Here is a 16,521-nt window from a genome sequence, read left to right on the forward strand (position 1 = left end):
ATTGGCATCAGTGATAAAGTGTATTGTTATTATAAAAGTGACAAAAGATGGAATATTAAGAAACCCTCCCCTGACATGTGATGGGTGTACCCAGCACGGCTGGTCATGCTGGGTGCTCACAGGACATTCTCCATAGGACGCAGGGAATCCTCATTCGAGAGGCTCTAAAGGTCCCGAAGGATGGGGGGGACTGTGTGTACCCCGCCCCCGGCAGTATTGATCTAGGTCTGCTGTGATCTAGATCCTGTCCTCCACGAGGGCAGACTTGGTCCTTTGCTCGCCGCCTGTTCCTGCTGTCACCCAGAAGGCGAGCGCTAAATGGCTGGCGGGCTGGTGACTTCTGTCTTGGTGTCTCTGCAGATGGAGGACGGCCACACTCTCTTTGACTATGACGTTCGCCTGAATGACACCATCCAGCTCCTGGTCCGCCAGAGCCTTGTGCTCCCTGCCAGCAGCATCAAGGAGAGGGACTCAGAGCTGTCGGACACGGACTCGGGCTGCTGCCTGGGCCAGAGCGAGTCCGACAAGTCCTCGAACAGCGGTGAGGCGGCCTCGGAGGCAGACGGGAAGGCGAGCTTGGCAGATGAAGACACATGGGACGAGACAGAGCTGGGTCTGTACAAGGTGGGTCTCTCGCAGAAGGTTTGGGGTGGAGCGTGCTCCCCACGTGGCCGCTCTCTTCCCCCCCAGGGCCCCGGGTAGCCTGCCCCGTGCCCCTCCATCATCACTGGCTTTCCAGGTGCCCAACTGCAGGGTCAGGCGAGCTGCCCTCCTTCCCTTGGCTGGGCCCCCTGGTCCTGCTGTGCAAATCGCCAGTGGGTGGGCTCCCGAGGCTTCTCTGTGGAGACAGAGTACTCCAGCATCCCTTCGTGATCCTTGACGGCAAGTGTCGTGTCTGGGTTTTGCGGGGATCTCTCTGCCCTTCCCAGTGGAAGGAGAATAAGAAAATCACCAGGCCCCGATGTCAGCAGTGCCATAGCCAGGAAATCCTATTACAGTCACTTGGGTTTGTGTCCCGATCCTGAAGCATCCAACGCCTGAGAACCCAAGCAGTCTCTGGTCCGTGCTGCTGGTCGGACTTGCCTTCTCTGGGTTGGATGAGAGTGTTTTCTTGTTCCTGGCAGGCCAACGAGTATGTGGATGCTCGGGACACGAACATGGGAGCGTGGTTCGAGGCCCAGGTTGTCAGGGTGACGAGGAAGGCCCCGTCTCAGGACGAGCCCTGCAGCTCCACCTCTAGCTTGACTCCAGAAGAAGACGTCATTTATCATGTGAAATATGACGAGTGAGTGTCACTGTGGTTGGGTGGGCCGGGGTGTTGGCTGTGTCCGTGGGACCTGGAGTTTGGCACGGGCTTGGAGATTATGATTAGGATTTAACCACCCGGGAGGTCACCCCTAGAGGACTGACGTCATGGGGACCCACAGCTAGGCTGAACCCCTCCTCAGGTCATCTAGTTGGAAATGTGCCCCCCCCCAACCCCGTTGCCTGTCGTCTTCTGTTCATACTGTGTGTCGCCACTGCATGAAGCCCCTCTAGTTTGTTGTCTGTCCCTTTACTGGAATGCACAAGTACTTAGCGCTTAACTGTGTGCCGGGCACAGGGACTCCTTGTCTGTGTGTGTCGAAGAGGTCTTGGATGGGCTCAATGGCCACCACAGGATACTATAGGCTAGGTGGCTAGATTTCACCGTTCTGGAGGCTGGAAATCCCAGATCGTGGTGCTGGCGGGTTCCTGCTGAGGGCTGTCTTCCTGGCTTGCAGCCTGGCTGTCTTCTTGCTGCCCTCACATGGCTGAGAGAGAGGGAGCACCCTGGTGTTCCTTCCTCCTCTTGTAAGGACTCCAATCCCATTGGACTGGAGCACCACCTCTATGACCTCGTTCAACCCTACTGACCTCACCAAAAGCCCCACCTCCAAATGTAGTCACATTAGGGGTTCGGGCTTTACCATGGGGATTTTGGGGGACACAACTCAGTCCGTAAGAGAGGGCAAGTGGACCTCGCCACTGAGAGCTCACATTCTGGGGGCTATAGGGGCTGCTTCCCTGCCAGTTTCTGGCACCTCCTCAGCTTAGCTCTGCCGAAATTATCGGAGTAGTTGGAGGAATGAGTCAGTCCACGCAGGACTCCCAGCCTCCTGGTTGGGGCTGGGAACTGCAGCCTTGGGGCCGAATCCCGGGATCTGGATTTGTAAAGAAAGCTTTATCAAAGCCCATCTCGCCCATTCGTTTCTGTTTTCACCTGTGGCTATTTTCCTTGGTTATAGAGTTGACGATTTAGAGACCTTCCAGCTCACAACGCATCTGACCCTTTACAAGAAAAGTTCGGCAACCCTTGTTCTTGGTGATTTCCTGGGGGAAAGGGAGTGCTCAACCCTATGGGGAGTTGGCATAGATTAGGGATTCCTCCTCAGCGGAGAGGTTTAACTTGTTCAGAGAATGTTTCTTTCAGTCCAAGTATTTTATGCCTTTTTTGAGGCTGCTAGAACATTCCTGCGTATCTGGAATAATGAATTCCTATTGTATTCTAATATCCAGTAGGTTGTATAAGTGGAATGAGGTGGTAAACCCCTATCCAAAAGCCCCTTCCGGAACAGACCGGTGGATGCAGTGCAGGGTTTGGCCTCCACACATGTCCCATATGTTCGTTCCCCAGGGCTGCGAAAACAAAGGACCTCAGATCAAGTGGCTTGTAATAACAAGTTTATTCTCTCGTTGTTCTGGAGGCCAGAGGTTCAAAATCAAGGGGCTGGCAGGGCACCACTCCCCCTAAAGCCTCCCTCTTTGGCTCCTACAGCTTCTGGTGATGGCTGGCAGTCCTTGGCTTGTGGCCGCATCCCTCCGTTCTTTGGCTCTGTCTTCAGGTGTCGCTCTCCATCTGTCTCATTCACTCTTCTTCTAAGGACTCCAGTCACTGGATTTAGGGTCCCCCCCCCCACAGTGCGACCTCATCTAAGCTTGATGACATCGGCAGAGACCCCGTTTCCATGTGAGGTACCAAGGATTAGGACTCCCCAACATGTCTTTTTGGGGGACACCATTCAACCCACAGCACCTGTAATTTGCGTCCTCTCGGCCTGGGTGTTTTCCGTACTGGGAGATGAGATCTTTGGGGTGACCGAGTAACCCGAACCCAAGTCGGCACAGCCTTTTCTGCCTCGGCTTCTATCTCCCGTCAAGGGAATGAAGTTGGGTGTTGCCCCGGGATCTGATAAGGATGGGGTTTTCCTCCCAGCTACCCGGAGAATGGAGTGGTCCAGATGAGTTCCCGTGACGTCCGGGCTCGTGCCCGAAACATTCTCAAGTGGCACGAGCTAGAGGTGGGCCAGGAGGTTATGCTCAACTATAACCCTGACAATCCCAAGGAGCGTGGCTTCTGGTACGATGCAGAGATCCTGCGGAAGCGTGAGACCCGGACGGCGCGGGAGCTGTACGCCAACGTCCGGCTTGGGTGAGTGGCACACGGCCCTGAGGCTGTCCAGCCAGGGCTCCGGAGGTGAGGCCCTCAGTCCCTCACATCCCTCCGCCTGAGGGACTGTCTCTGAACCCCAGGCCCTGACAGTGAGGTTTTAAGATGCTTTTTTCTCTTTTTTGTGTTGTTTTGAATTTGGTGAATAGGTAATAATCTCAAATGTGTCAAAATCCAGAAAGTACTGAAGGAGGAATATTTTCCCTTATCTATCCCTTGGTCACCGAGTACTCCTTTCTGGAGACCACTCTCTTCTTGTCATCTTCTGGGGATGTTCTGTGTGTAAGCAAGCATAAACACATACAGAAGCAAAGCACATGTAGGATGTACTCCACATCAGGGATCAGCAAACTGCTGTCCACAGGCCAGATCCGGCCCTCTGCCTGTTGTGGCAAATAAAGTTTTATTGGTCACAGCCATGCCCATCTCTTTACTGATTATCTGTGGCTGCTTTGGTGTCGATGAGCGGAGAGAGAGGCTGTGTGGCCCACAAAGCCGAAAATACTGCCTGGCCCATTGTAGTAGGTATTTGCCGAGCCCTATTCTACCCTGCCTCTGGGTGTGTGTGCTAAGATATATATATATAACAGAAAACTTAACCGTCTTAACCATTTTTAAGTGCACAGCTCTGGCTTGAAGCACACTCTCATTGTCATGCAATCACCCCCACCCTCCGTCTCCAGAACTTTCCATCTCCCCACACGGAGACTCTGTCCCCATGAAACCCGGACTCCCCACTCCTTGCCCCAGCCCTGGCTCCCACCCTCTCCTCTCTGTCTCTGGACAGGACTCCTCTGGGGCCCTCCTGGGAGTGGGGTCCTCCTGCAGGATGTGTGCTTCTGGGTCTGACTCCTCTCACTGAGCCCAGTGTCCTCGGGGTCCCTCCATGTTGTGGCGGGTGTCCGAATGGCCTTTTTTGTGGTCAAGTGATAGTCCATCATGTGTATCATGCATATGTACACGAATATTGGGGCAACAGGGTCATGAGTGCAGGCACAGCAAGTGCAAAGGGCCTGGGGCAGGGCCATAGTTGGTGCATTTCTAGCAAGGAAGCCAGTGGGGTGAAGTGGAGGGATTGAGACTGTGGGAGCTTCTAAGCAGCATGGTCCAGAGAGGTTCAGAACTGGTGTTCTTTCTCTTTTGCTGGCAGCCCCTGGAGCATTTGGGTACAGAAGCCACATGCTTTGACCTACAATTAAGAGTTTTAGCTCTGGCAGCTGAGAGGGGAATGGACTGCAGGGGGCAGCGTGGGAACAGGGACACCAGGGTGGAAACCCACGCAGGCATTTAGGGGCAGGGTCCCGGGGCTCAGACCAGGCTGCAGCTATGTTCTTTTTAATGTCTTCTTTCATTGCTTTTCTCTCTTGTTTTCTTGTTTTCAATTTCATTGATTTCTGGTCTCCTCTTCTAAATTTTCTCCCTTCTCCTTTCTTTGGGTTGATTTTTTTTTTTTATTATGTTAGTCACTATACGATATGATTTTTTTTTTCTAATTTCTTGAGGTAGCAACTTAAGACTGTCAATCTGTGGCATCTCCCTCCCTAACGCCTGCACTCAGTGCTATAAATTTAGTCCTCAGCACTGCCTTCACTGATCTCCATGTGAAAGTTTGCTGTCGTATTTTTCTTTTTCTTCACCATTCTATATGTATATATGTATGTGTATACATATATATATTTTTTTTTTCTTTTTTAATTTCTTTTGAGGCTTCCTCTCTGGCTCCTGGCTTCTTTAGAAGTATTGTGTTTAATTCCCAAGTGTTTAGAGACTTGTGCATTGTCCTTCTGTTACTGATTTCTAATGTGACTTGGTTATGGTTTCTTCTATGGCCCCTAGTAGGGTCTAAGTTGGTGACTATTCTGTAGTTGCTTGAGGAGAAACCAGTATATTCTGTCGTTGGGCAGAATGTTGGCTGGTGGTACTCCCTTCTTCGGATTCTTGCTGATTGTCTTTCCGGTTCCCCATCAGGTGCTGAGGGGGTGCTGGGAGGCCCATCTTTGCTGTGAATGTGTCTACCTCTCCTCTTAGCCTCACAGTTGGAGGGCACGGTTGTCTGGTGCACACACACTTAGGGCAGTTATATCTTCCTGGTGGAGAGACCGTTCCATCATGCGATTTCCCTAGCAGTTTCCTTGGCTCCATGTGTGCGTGAACGGACACACCTGCTTTGCTTCTTCAAGTTAATGTTTGCAGGCTGTGTCCTCTTCTTCCCTTTACTTTCAACCCGTGTAGTTGAATTTGAAGTGAGCTTCTTGTAAGCGGCACGTAACTGGGTGCGTTGTTTTTCAGTCCACCCCGGCATCTTGTCTTTTGGTCGGCGCACTCAGACCGTTCACACTAGGCAATCGTTGGTAGGTTACATCCGCCAGTTTGTCGTTTGTTTTCTTTTTGTTTCCTCCGTTTCTCTTTTTCCATCTTTCCCGTGGGTTACCTCAACACATTTTGGGATTCTGTCCTGATTGTGTATGGTCTTTTGAGTGTACTGCTGTGTATAGGTTTCTTTCTTTCTTTCTTTCTTTCTTTTTTTTTTTAAGATTTTATTTATTTATTTGAGAGAGAGAGAATGAGAGATAGAGAGCACGAGAGGGAAGAGGGTCAGAGGGAGAAGCAGACTCCCTGCCGAGCAGGGAGCCCGATGTGGGACTCAATCCCGGGACTCCAGGATCATGACCTGAGCCGAAGGCAGTCGCTTAACCAACTGAGCCACCCAGGCGCCCTTTCTTTCTTTCTTTCTAAAGATTTTATTTATTTGACAGAGAGACAGTGAGAGAGGGAACACAAGCAGGGGGAGTGGGAGAGGGAGAAGCAGGCTTCCTGCTGAGCAAGGAGCCCGATGTGGGGCTCGATCCCAGGAACGGGGGTCATGACCTGAGCCGAAGGCAGACGCCCAACGACTGAGCCACCCAGGCGCCCCTGTGTATAGGTTTCTTAATGGCTCCTCTGGATTTTACCGGTTGTCCCTTTTGCCGGAAACCTATCTTTACTTATGTCCCTTTGTACTCATGGGGTAGCAGACAGGGTTCGGATCTTTATTCACGGCTTCACCTGTGACTTCAAGAATTCCTAAGGAGGGCGCCTGGGTGGCTCAGGTCATGATCCTGGAGTCCCAGGATCGAGTCCCGCATCGGGCTCCCTGCTCGGTGGGGAGTCTGCTTCTCCCTCTGACCCTCTTCCCTCTCGTGCTCTCTGTCTTTCATTCTCCCTCTCTCTCAAATAAATAAATAAAATCTTAAAAAAAAAAAAAAACTCCTAAGGAGGTTAATCTGTCGTATGTGCCCACGTTTCTGCTTTTTCCGTTTTTCTTCTCTTGCTCCTAAGATTCCTTCCTGTATCATTTCCTACCTGTTTGAGGAGCTTTCTCCCTTATCCTGTAAGGGTGTGTCTGCTGGCAATGGTTTCTGTTAATTGTCCTTCACTGAAGAGTGCTACTGCTCCTGTCGTACTGGGGTGGCTCTCAAGCATTGATGCATTTCATCCATACATGCTTTACAATTAGTTTCTTATTTATTTTTTTAAGATTTTATTTATTCAGGGGAGGGGGGTGGGGGGATGGGTTAGCTGGTGATGGGTATTAAAGAGAGCACGTTCGGAATGGAGCACTGGGTGTTATACGCAAACAATGAATCATGGAACACTACATCGAAAACCTAATGATGTAATGTATGGTGATTAACATAATGTAATAAAAAAATTATTAAAAAAAAAGATTTTATTTATTTGAGGGGCGCCTGGGTGGCCCAGTCGTTGAGCGTCTGCCTTCGGCTCAGGTCGTGATCCCAGGGTCCTGGGATCGAGCCCCACATTGGGCTCCCTGCTCGGCGGGAAGCCTGCTTCTCCCTCTCCCGCTCCCCCTGCTTGTGTTCCCTCTCTCGCTGTGTCTCTCTCTGTCAAATAAATAAATAAAATCTTTAAAAAAAAATTTGAGAGAGAGCATGTACAAGTGGGGGGGAGTTGCTGGGGGAGAGGGAGAAGCAGGCTCCCCTCTGATCAGGAAGCCCCACGTGGGCTCCATCCAAGGACCCTGGGATCATGACCTGAGCTGAAGGCAGACACTTAACTGAGCCACCCAGGCGCTCCACAATTCATTTCTTTAAAGTGATTCTTCTTTAAACAGTTATGATGGTATCACAATGTAAAGATTAGTCATAATTTCTTTTTTTTTAATATTTTAGTTTGTGTATTCATTTTAAGTCCTCTCTGTGCCTTGGTCATAACTTCTTAATGACGCACTCAGTCACTGGCTTGTCTTCCAGTTACCTCACTTGCTTTTCCTATCCGTTTGTTCGGTCGGGATGAACGGAGCATGCAGAGTTCGGTTAGTTCAATCTGTATCATTTAAGCCCCTTTTATCTTCTGGTCTCCCATCCTTCCCTCCTTCCCCCTTTCCGTACCAGGTTACTAATTGAGGAAGCCTGGTCGTGCGTCCCACGGAATCTCCGCGGCCTGGGTTTTTGCCTTGCACACCTCATGGCGCCACGTCCTCAGCGCCTCTGGCCCCGGGTTTCCTGCGAGCTGGTGGGACTGTCTGCGCCTGTGCGGCCCCGGTCTGTGGCCACAGCCACTTGTGCTGTCGAGCCCTCGGAACGTGGCCAGCACGGGCCGAGGTGAACCGGAAGTGTAACACACACACACCGGCGTCAACAGCTTTGTGCTGGGAAAGAACGCAAAGTAGCTCGTACATAGTTTGGTCCTAGTCGTCATCCGTGGAAATAGTATCTGTGTACATCAGGTTACGTAAAACCCAGCACGGATTCCATCCGTTTTTACTTCATCAGCATGGTGGTTGGAAAATGCAGAATCACACAGGTGGCACGGGTCTGGGACTCCCATTGGATTGCCATTGTATGCTGTTGATGGAGATATGGGATTGATCCCGGGGTTGGGGGGGGGGTCACTTGACCCTGGAGGAATTTTGCATTCTGAGAGAGGGAGACTGATCAGACTTCACCTTTAGGTTTCGTGTGTTGGGCCTTGTTTCATCAGTGTTGCCTGCTGAAAGGTTAGAAATGATTCTCTCAAACGCATCATGTACTGAAACTGTGGTTTATATGTTGTCTTTGTCTTAGTAGGACTTGAACTGGCCAGGGGAGAAGCTCAGTGAATGCGTGAGGCCCTGATAGAACTAGATAGAACCTGAGGTGTTCCTGTGCTCTGAGAAACGTGTTAGGTGACCGCGTCCCCGCTGAGGCGCCTTGGCAGGTTGGCCAGCTGGAATGTTCTAATGGCTTCTGCCTCACAGGGGTGGTTCTCTCAATGACTGTCGCATCATCTTCGTGGACGAGGTGTTCAAGATTGAGCGCCCGGGTGAGGGGAGCCCCATCATCGAAAACCCGATGAGAAGTGAGTTCTGATTCTGCCCCTCTGACTCCCACGTCGGTTGTGGGGTGGGGGCTCCCGTCCCCGCTCTGCCCGGGCCGGCCGCGCCGGAGCTGAGCCCCACCCCCCGTGTCCAGGGAAGAGCGGGCCCTCATGCAAGCATTGTAAGGACGATGAGAGCAAGACGTGCCGGGTGTGCGCCTGTCACCTGTGCGGGGGCAAGCAGGACCCCGACAAGCAGCTCATGTGTGACGAGTGTGACATGGCCTTCCACATCTACTGCCTGCGCCCGCCCCTCAGCAGTGTCCCCAAGGAGGACGAGTGGTGAGTGGACGGGCTCCTCCTCGCCGCCCGTCGAGTTTCCCCCGGGGGGGTCCCGTATCCCGGCTGGATTTATGCTCACTGTTGGGGGGGGGCGCCGTGAGATTCCTGTGGGAGAGGGGCGAGCGTCTGGCGTCCGGTAGAACGTTCTCGCTCAGCGTTGCCCACCAGGGCACACGTGGCTGCCGCGCACGTCAGACATGGCCCGTGCAGCCGAGGGCCTGGACTTCCTGCTCACCGTTAGTGAGTTGAAGCTGAAACGCTCCCCCTTCCCCGGACCGCGCCGGACGCCAGGGAGCCCGGGGAGAGGGCAGGCGAGGGCAGGAGGTGACGTCCCTGCTGTCCCAGGTATTGCCCCGAGTGTCGCAACGACGCCAGCGAGGTGGTGCTGGCGGGGGAGAAGCTGAAGGAGAGTAAGAAGAAGGCGAAGATGGCGTCGGCCACATCCTCCTCACAGCGCGACTGGGGCAAGGTGAGGCGGCCCCGCGCCCCGCGCCCCTGCCGCCCTGCCTGCCCTGCACGCGCTCACCCTGCTCGCCCCTCTGTTTCTGGATGGACAGGGCATGGCGTGTGTGGGGCGTACCAAGGAGTGCACCATCGTCCCGTCCAACCACTACGGACCCATCCCGGGGATCCCTGTGGGCACCATGTGGAGGTTCAGAGTCCAGGTACCCCCAGACTCCCTGGGCTCTGGGGCTGGGCCGCTGGGGGCTGGCCTCCCAGAGGCCCCGGAGCCTGGGCAAGGACCACCCTGGGGGCAGGTGGCAAGGCTGGACTTCAGGCCGGCGCCTTCCGAGGTGTGGCTCAGACTTGGGGTGTCTGGGGGAGAGGCTCCTGTAACAGGTGTGATGCCTTTGGCAGAAAAGTCAGGCCGCTGGCTTTGGAAGTGGGAGCAAGGAGGGTGGCGTTGAGCTGCTCTGTGGCAGCCGGTCCCAAAGGTGCCGTTTATTTCCTGGTGGTTTCCGTAGGTCAGCGAGTCAGGGGTCCATCGACCTCACGTGGCAGGCATCCACGGCCGGAGCAACGATGGGGCTTACTCCCTGGTCCTGGCTGGGGGATATGAGGATGATGTGGTGAGTGTGGGGGGGGGGGGTTGCGGTTCCAGATTTTTAAAAAATTTGTGTATAAAAGAATTTCATGTGCATAAAATTTGCACTCTCAACTAACTCTTAAGTGCATAACTCAGTTGAGCGCACTCACACTGTTGTACGACCACCCCCACCCTCCGTCTCCAGAACGTTCCATCTCCCCACACGGAGACTCGGTCCCCACGAAGCTCGGACTCCCCACCCCCTGCCCCAGCCCCGGCTCCCACCCTCTCCTCTCTGTCTGTGTGGACGGGACTCCTCTGGGGACCTCCTGGGACTGGGGTCCTGTGGGATGTGTCCTTCTGGGTCTGGCTCCTCTCGCTGAGCACGGTGTCCTCGGGGTCCCTCCACGTCGTGGCAGGTGGCAGGATGTCCTGTTCTAAGGCTGGATTGTATTCCAGTGCGTGGATGGACCGCACTGTGTGTATTGTTCATCCGTCAATGGACAGTGGGGTTGTTTCTACGTTTAGCTGTTGTGAATAATGCTAGTGTGAACATGGGTGTGCAAACGTCTCTTCAAGACCCTGTTTTCACTTCTTTTGGATATAGACCCAGAAGTGGGACTGCTGGGGCAAATGGTAATTTGTTCTTAATGTTTTGAGGAGCCTCCGTGCCGTTGTCCATAGTGGCTGCGCCAGCTTGCACTCCTTCTGCTAGCACGTGTCAGCCCAGGTTCTCCTCATTCTGGGTATTTGACAGTTGACCTCCTGGCAGGTGTGTGCGGTGTTGTTTTCGCCTGAGTCTCTCCTCTCCTCTGTGTGGAGGGTTCAGCCTGCCTTGCTTGTCTGTTTCAGGACCACGGGAACTCTTTCACTTACACGGGCAGTGGTGGTCGAGATCTTTCTGGCAACAAGCGGACTGCGGAACAGTCTTGTGACCAGAAGCTCACCAACACCAACAGGTTTGCAGAAGCAGGTTTTCTTCTTTCTTCACCAGCGGGCTTCTGCCTCGTCCTCTGGCAGCTACATGGGAAGGGGGTTGGTTCTTTTTTGGGGTGTACGTCCAGGAAGTTAGAGTCCCGTTAGGAGTGTGATGGAATGTAGAAATGACGAACATCCGTTTCTTCCCTTCTGTTTGCTAAAGACTTGTGAGTCGTTCAGATGTGTTAAAACTTCCCTGAAAGGCCAGATAATATTTTTGGCTTTATGGGCACCTGGCCTTTGTTGTAAGCACTCAACTCTGCTAGCGTAGCATAAAAGCAGCCTCAGAGCCCACATAAATGAATGAGCATGGCTGTGTTCCAATAAAACTTTGTTTACAAAACCAAGCAGTGGGCCAGAGATTGCTGACCCCAAACCACAGGATGGGGACGGAGTTTGTAAGCACAAAAAGCATCATAAAGCCAAAGGGAAAAGATAGAGATTTGATAACCTAAATATTATAAGTTATATCAATAGAACCCATATGTAAAATGAACAGGCAAATGATTATTTGGGGGATGAGTCTGCTACAAACATGACCTATGATAGTTATGTTCTTCTGTATAAAGAGCTTTGCAAATCAATAAGAAATACTAATCGAGAAAAGCAAAGGACATACAGGACATACAGGTCATCCACAAGAACAATGCAGATCTCCAGTGACCAGGAAAACTTGAGTTAAACTCTGGTCATCAAAGAAATACAAATTGAAGCAATGGTGAGATACTGTTTATTTCCCCTATAAAATCGGCCACAAATTCCAAAATGTTGAGAAATGCCAAGACGCAGGCCAGTGTCCCACTGTTGGTAGAAATACAGACGGGTGCCGTCTTTCTGGAAAGCTCTTTACCTCTATGTGTGAAGAGCCTTCAAAACGTTCTTACCCGTGATCCTGTGAATCGACTTTCAGAATGTGTTCAGGAGATATGGGGGCATGAAAATTCTATACGTGGTGGTATTCTATCATTATCTAAAATGGCAAGAGTAACTAAACACGAAATAGGGGCAGAGAGCTCACGTTAGTGTACGGTTATTTGTCTAGTGGAATATTTTAATTTCGGTAGCTGTTAAAAGCCCACGGTTGGGAAGCACTGGCCGATGTGAGGACTGCCCCGAGCTCACATTAGGGGTGCCAGGGGGGCACACAGCTCCGCAGTCGTCCTGAAGGAGGTGCTGAGCCTGAGCCCCGGTCTGCTTGTCCCGGGCCTCTGTGGCCCTCGGTGGGATGGCCCTGCCCAGGTTCACACACCTCCACCCGGGGTGTGGAACTTATTCTCGCATAATTCTGGAGCCCAGACTCTGAACTTGAGGGCTGGGCAGGGCCGTGCTCCCTCTGAAACCTCCGGAGGGGGATCCTCCCTGCTGCTTCCAGCTTCTGGTGGCCGCTGCTGGTCTCTGGTGTCCTGTGGCTTGTGGACGCGTCCCTCCAGCCTCTGCCTCCTTCACGGGGCCTTCTCCCCATGTGCCCGTGCCTCCACTACCCTGATAGGGACACCACGCTAGTCCCCCCTGGTCTCCTCTGACCTTGACTCCCATCTGCGGTCACCCACTTTTCAAAGGTCACAGTCACCGGTTCTAGGGGTGAGAGTGGGACCCTCTCCTCTGGGGGGGGGGGCAGGGGGAGGCGATCCGGCCTACACCTCGTGGGGCCCCGGCTCTGCCCACAGGGCGCTGGCTCTGAACTGCAGTGCCCCCATCAACGACCGCAAGGGGGCCGAGGCCAAGGACTGGCGGTCCGGGAAGCCGGTGCGGGTGGTGCGGAACGTGAAGGGTCGCAAGCACAGCAAGTACGCGCCCTCCGAGGGCAACCGCTATGATGGCATCTACAAGGTGAGCGGCTGGCCTCGCCCCGGCCGGGCCCCTGCTGGCCCCCTCCAGCCCCGCACGGCGCCGACCTCCGCCACGCTTCCCCGCAGGTTGTGAGGTACTGGCCGGAGAAGGGGAAGTCCGGCTTCCTGGTGTGGCGCTATCTCCTGCGGAGGGACGACACTGAACCTGGCCCCTGGACGAAGGAAGGGAAGGACCGGATCAAGAAGCTGGGGCTGACCATGCAGGTGCGTCCGGGCCACGCCTGGCGCTGCCGGCCCGGGAGCCCAGCTCTGCGCTCCTCGGGCCCGTCCGGCACCTTGTGCTGCACAGCCCGGGCCAGGAGCTGGCCTGCTTTGAGCCTCATCTTCCTGGCCGGTCACTGGGGATTGTGGGAGCCTGCTTTCTTGGCCAGAAGCTCTCCGGGGTTTCTGTGATCTTAAATGATTTCCAGGCACCGAGCTGGTCGCCCCTTGCTGGCTGTACCATTCACATTCTTTAGCCAGTAGATCTCGGCGGTGGGCTGCTGGTGGTTGTCTTTGCACTCAAGAGTTTGAGGGTGGAGAGCCAGACTTCCTTGTTAGAGTTGTGTTCAGGGAGGAGTTTGTGTGAAATCAGCGTGGAATCCGGGATCTTCCTTTTTGCTAGGCTTCACGCCTCCTCCAAGCACGCACAGGCAAACCCATAAAACCGGTGGGATGTGGGGAGGAATGCCCCCTCAGAGCCCTTGCTCACCTCCTCCCAGCAGCTGTATCTCCCAGAGTTCACCGGGTGCGCGGCGTGCCTTTTCTGCACCATAATTATGGTGTTTCTGTTCATTATGGCGAGTCTCTTTACAGCTGATAACTCAGTGTGGGACTATTTAAGGAATCTTAATTGCTACTGAGAATCAGATAGCGCCTCCCCCAGGGGGTCATGAAGTTGTCTTTTGAACATGATGTTTGCACCACGGAGAATTTCAGAAGCTTGAGGAACTGGGGAGAAAAATAGTCGTGGGACAGGACCCACCAGATGCTGGTGGGAGTATTTGTGACTTCGTGTTGCTGAAGACACTTGATGGTTTCTAGATGACACACTGGAAAATCCCACGTAATAGGAGGTGCCTCAGAGATGGGGTTATCATCAAATAATGCCTCTTAGACCCCGGGGGAGCCCCAGACTCCTCAAAATTGGGTTGGCGAGCCAAGGCCTCGGGGCCATGTCTTTGTGAAGGAAGTTCTCTGGAGGCCCAGCCTTGCCCGTCCATTCCTTCCTGGGCCCTGTCCGCTTTGGGGCTACAGCAGAGCTCTGAGGCTTGGCCCCTCGTGGGAAAGCTTGCCTGCCTCTGAACGGACAAATAAGGATAATGATTAGACTCTCTTATTGCTAGATCTGATGGTGAGCATTTTCTGTGTGTTCCCTTGTTCCCTTGTCGGGCGCAGATGGTGCCCTTTGCCCTTTTATTTCTGGTATGTTTGCCGGGTAGAGGTTTATTTGCCAGCGATCCCCTGGAGGCTGAGTCAGGAGAAGGAGTCCCAAGTCTCTGGAGGCGACAGTGGGGACTGGGGAGAGACTGTCAACGAGGTGAGGGTAGAGGGAGGGGGCAGGAAGGGCGCCCGGACCCTCCGTTGCTCCTTATGGCCAATCCCACTCTCCTGCAGTACCCGGAAGGCTACCTGGAGGCCCGGGCCAGGAAGGAGAAGGAGAAGGAGAACAGCAAGAGGGAGGCCGAGGAGCAGGAGATGGAAGAGGAGGGGGCCTTCACGTCCCCCAGGAAGGGCAAGCGCAAGAGCAAGTCCGCGGGTGCGTGTCTCTGCGGGCAGCCTCCCCGGGCCTCCCCGTGAGCATGTCCGGCCGCCTGCCCTCACCCCCTCTGCTCTGTCCCCGTAGGTGGCAAGGCTGGCATTGGGTCCCCGGGAGGGACACCTAAGAAGAGCAAGGTGGAGCCCTACAGCCTCACGGCCCAACAGAGCAGCCTCATCAAGGAGGATCAGAGCAACACTAAGCTGTGGAGCGAGATCCTGAAGTCGCTCAAAGACGGGCCGGTGAGTGCCCACCGCCCCCACCCCGACCCGGCCTGGGCGGCCTCTCCCCTCATCTTTGTTTATGTGGTGATGTAGAAATAATTCCCTGTCATAACCGTCTCTACGTGCACAGCTCAGCGGCATGAAGCACCTTCACCCTGTTCTGCAGCCACCCCCACCCTCCGTCTCCAGAACTTTCTCATCTCCCCAAACTGAGACTCTGTCCCCGTGAAGCACGGACTCCCCACCCCCCGCCCCAGCCCCGGCTCCCACCCTCTCCTCTCTGTCTGTGTGTGGACGGGACTCCTCTGGGGACCTCCTGGGAGTGGGGTCCTCCTGCGGGATGTGCCCTTCTGGGTCTGGCTCCTCTCACTGAGCCCGGTGTCCTCGGGGTCCATTCACGTCGTGGCAGGTGTCAGGGCCCCTTCCTTTCTAGTGCCGAGTAATATTCCAGCGCGTGGGTGGACCGCACCGGGTTTGTCCGTGCACCTGTGGGGGGACGCGGGCTGGCTTGCAGCTCTGCTGTGACCGTCGCGGCTCTGCCTCTCCAGGGCACAGTCCTGGCACCAGGCACGGGACTGCTGGCTCATAAGGTCCGTCTGTGCTCAGCTCTCTGCGAACCGGCTAAACCAGGCCTGTCTTTTTTCGATCCTCCTGCCCTGAGCAGGATGAGTGACCTAGATGGGTCACCGCCTGCTTGGTGTCCTCCGGCCACCGCCCGGACCTCGTGGGAACGGGCTCTCTGTGCCTTCCCCTGCACAGGCCCCTTGGAGTCTGCCTGATACTCTGACGCCCTCTCCCGGGCTCTTGGTCCTGGTCATCTTGTCTCGGGGCCTTGGCCCGCGTGGTCCCCTCGGCCCCGAGTACCCTCCCCCACAGTGCTCCTGCATGGGTCCCCTGCGGCCCCGGTGGCGAATGACCACAGATCTGGTGGCTCCGAGCAACACCCGATTTCTTCTCTCAAAGTTCTGGAGGGCAGAGGCCAAAAATGAGTCTTTCGGGGCTCAGTGCAGGTGTGGGCAGGGCCGGTTCCTTCCAGAGGCTCCTAGGCTTCCCAGTTTCTGGAGGTGCTGCGTCACTGGCCCCGGCACATCCTTGCAGACTGTGCCTCAGTGGTCACACGGGCCTCTCTGAGGGCCAGACCTCCCTCTGTCCCTCTCATATGGTGGGCTCCCTGGGTAACTTAGGATATTGTCCCATCTCAGGGCCCTTAATCCCATCTGTGTGAAGTTCCTTGAGCCACGTGAGGTGACATGTACAAGTCCCGGGGTTCAGAGGTGGCATCTTGGGGGCCATGACCTAGCCAGCCATGTGTCCTCCAGGTCACCTCCTCCACGGAGCGCTGCCTGACCGCTGGCATTCCAGGGACCCCCTCTCCCCCCGGCTCCCTGCTGTCTTCCCCGCCCCCCCAGCACTGCCGAGACGTTTCTGTTCCCACCGGTCTCGTCTTCGGTCTCCCCCGCTGGCCTCCATGCTCCAAGTGGGCCGGGTTTCTTCTGTGTTACCTGCCGATGGGCCCCCACGCCCAGGCCTCACGTGTACTGAGGGAAGAGCCGCTGATAAGCTCACTCTTGACTCTGAGCCGGGTGTGCTCTGGG

At 54.6% G+C, this 16,521-nt stretch overlaps 1 protein-coding gene across 3 annotated transcripts in view; it reads left to right on the forward strand.

The window, feature by feature from the left end:
- UHRF1 (ubiquitin like with PHD and ring finger domains 1) overlaps positions 1-16,521 on the forward strand; it is a 31,086-nt gene that overhangs the window by 9,802 nt on the left and 4,763 nt on the right. For all 3 annotated transcript variants that reach the window (XM_027586015.2, XM_027586014.2, XM_027586016.2), the window contains exons 3-15: positions 361-624; positions 1,125-1,285; positions 3,236-3,451; positions 8,709-8,809; positions 8,923-9,109; positions 9,455-9,578; positions 9,667-9,774; positions 10,075-10,179; positions 10,989-11,095; positions 12,782-12,944; positions 13,031-13,168; positions 14,561-14,702; positions 14,790-14,944. In XM_027586015.2, the coding sequence (XP_027441816.1) occupies positions 361-624; positions 1,125-1,285; positions 3,236-3,451; positions 8,709-8,809; positions 8,923-9,109; positions 9,455-9,578; positions 9,667-9,774; positions 10,075-10,179; positions 10,989-11,095; positions 12,782-12,944; positions 13,031-13,168; positions 14,561-14,702; positions 14,790-14,944 (1,971 nt within the window). The remainder of the gene's footprint in view (positions 1-360; positions 625-1,124; positions 1,286-3,235; positions 3,452-8,708; positions 8,810-8,922; positions 9,110-9,454; positions 9,579-9,666; positions 9,775-10,074; positions 10,180-10,988; positions 11,096-12,781; positions 12,945-13,030; positions 13,169-14,560; positions 14,703-14,789; positions 14,945-16,521) is intronic.

The sequence above is a fragment of the Zalophus californianus genome, chromosome 1 (assembly GCF_009762305.2).
Source record: "Zalophus californianus isolate mZalCal1 chromosome 1, mZalCal1.pri.v2, whole genome shotgun sequence".
NCBI classification, from domain to species: Eukaryota; Metazoa; Chordata; class Mammalia; order Carnivora; family Otariidae; genus Zalophus; species Zalophus californianus.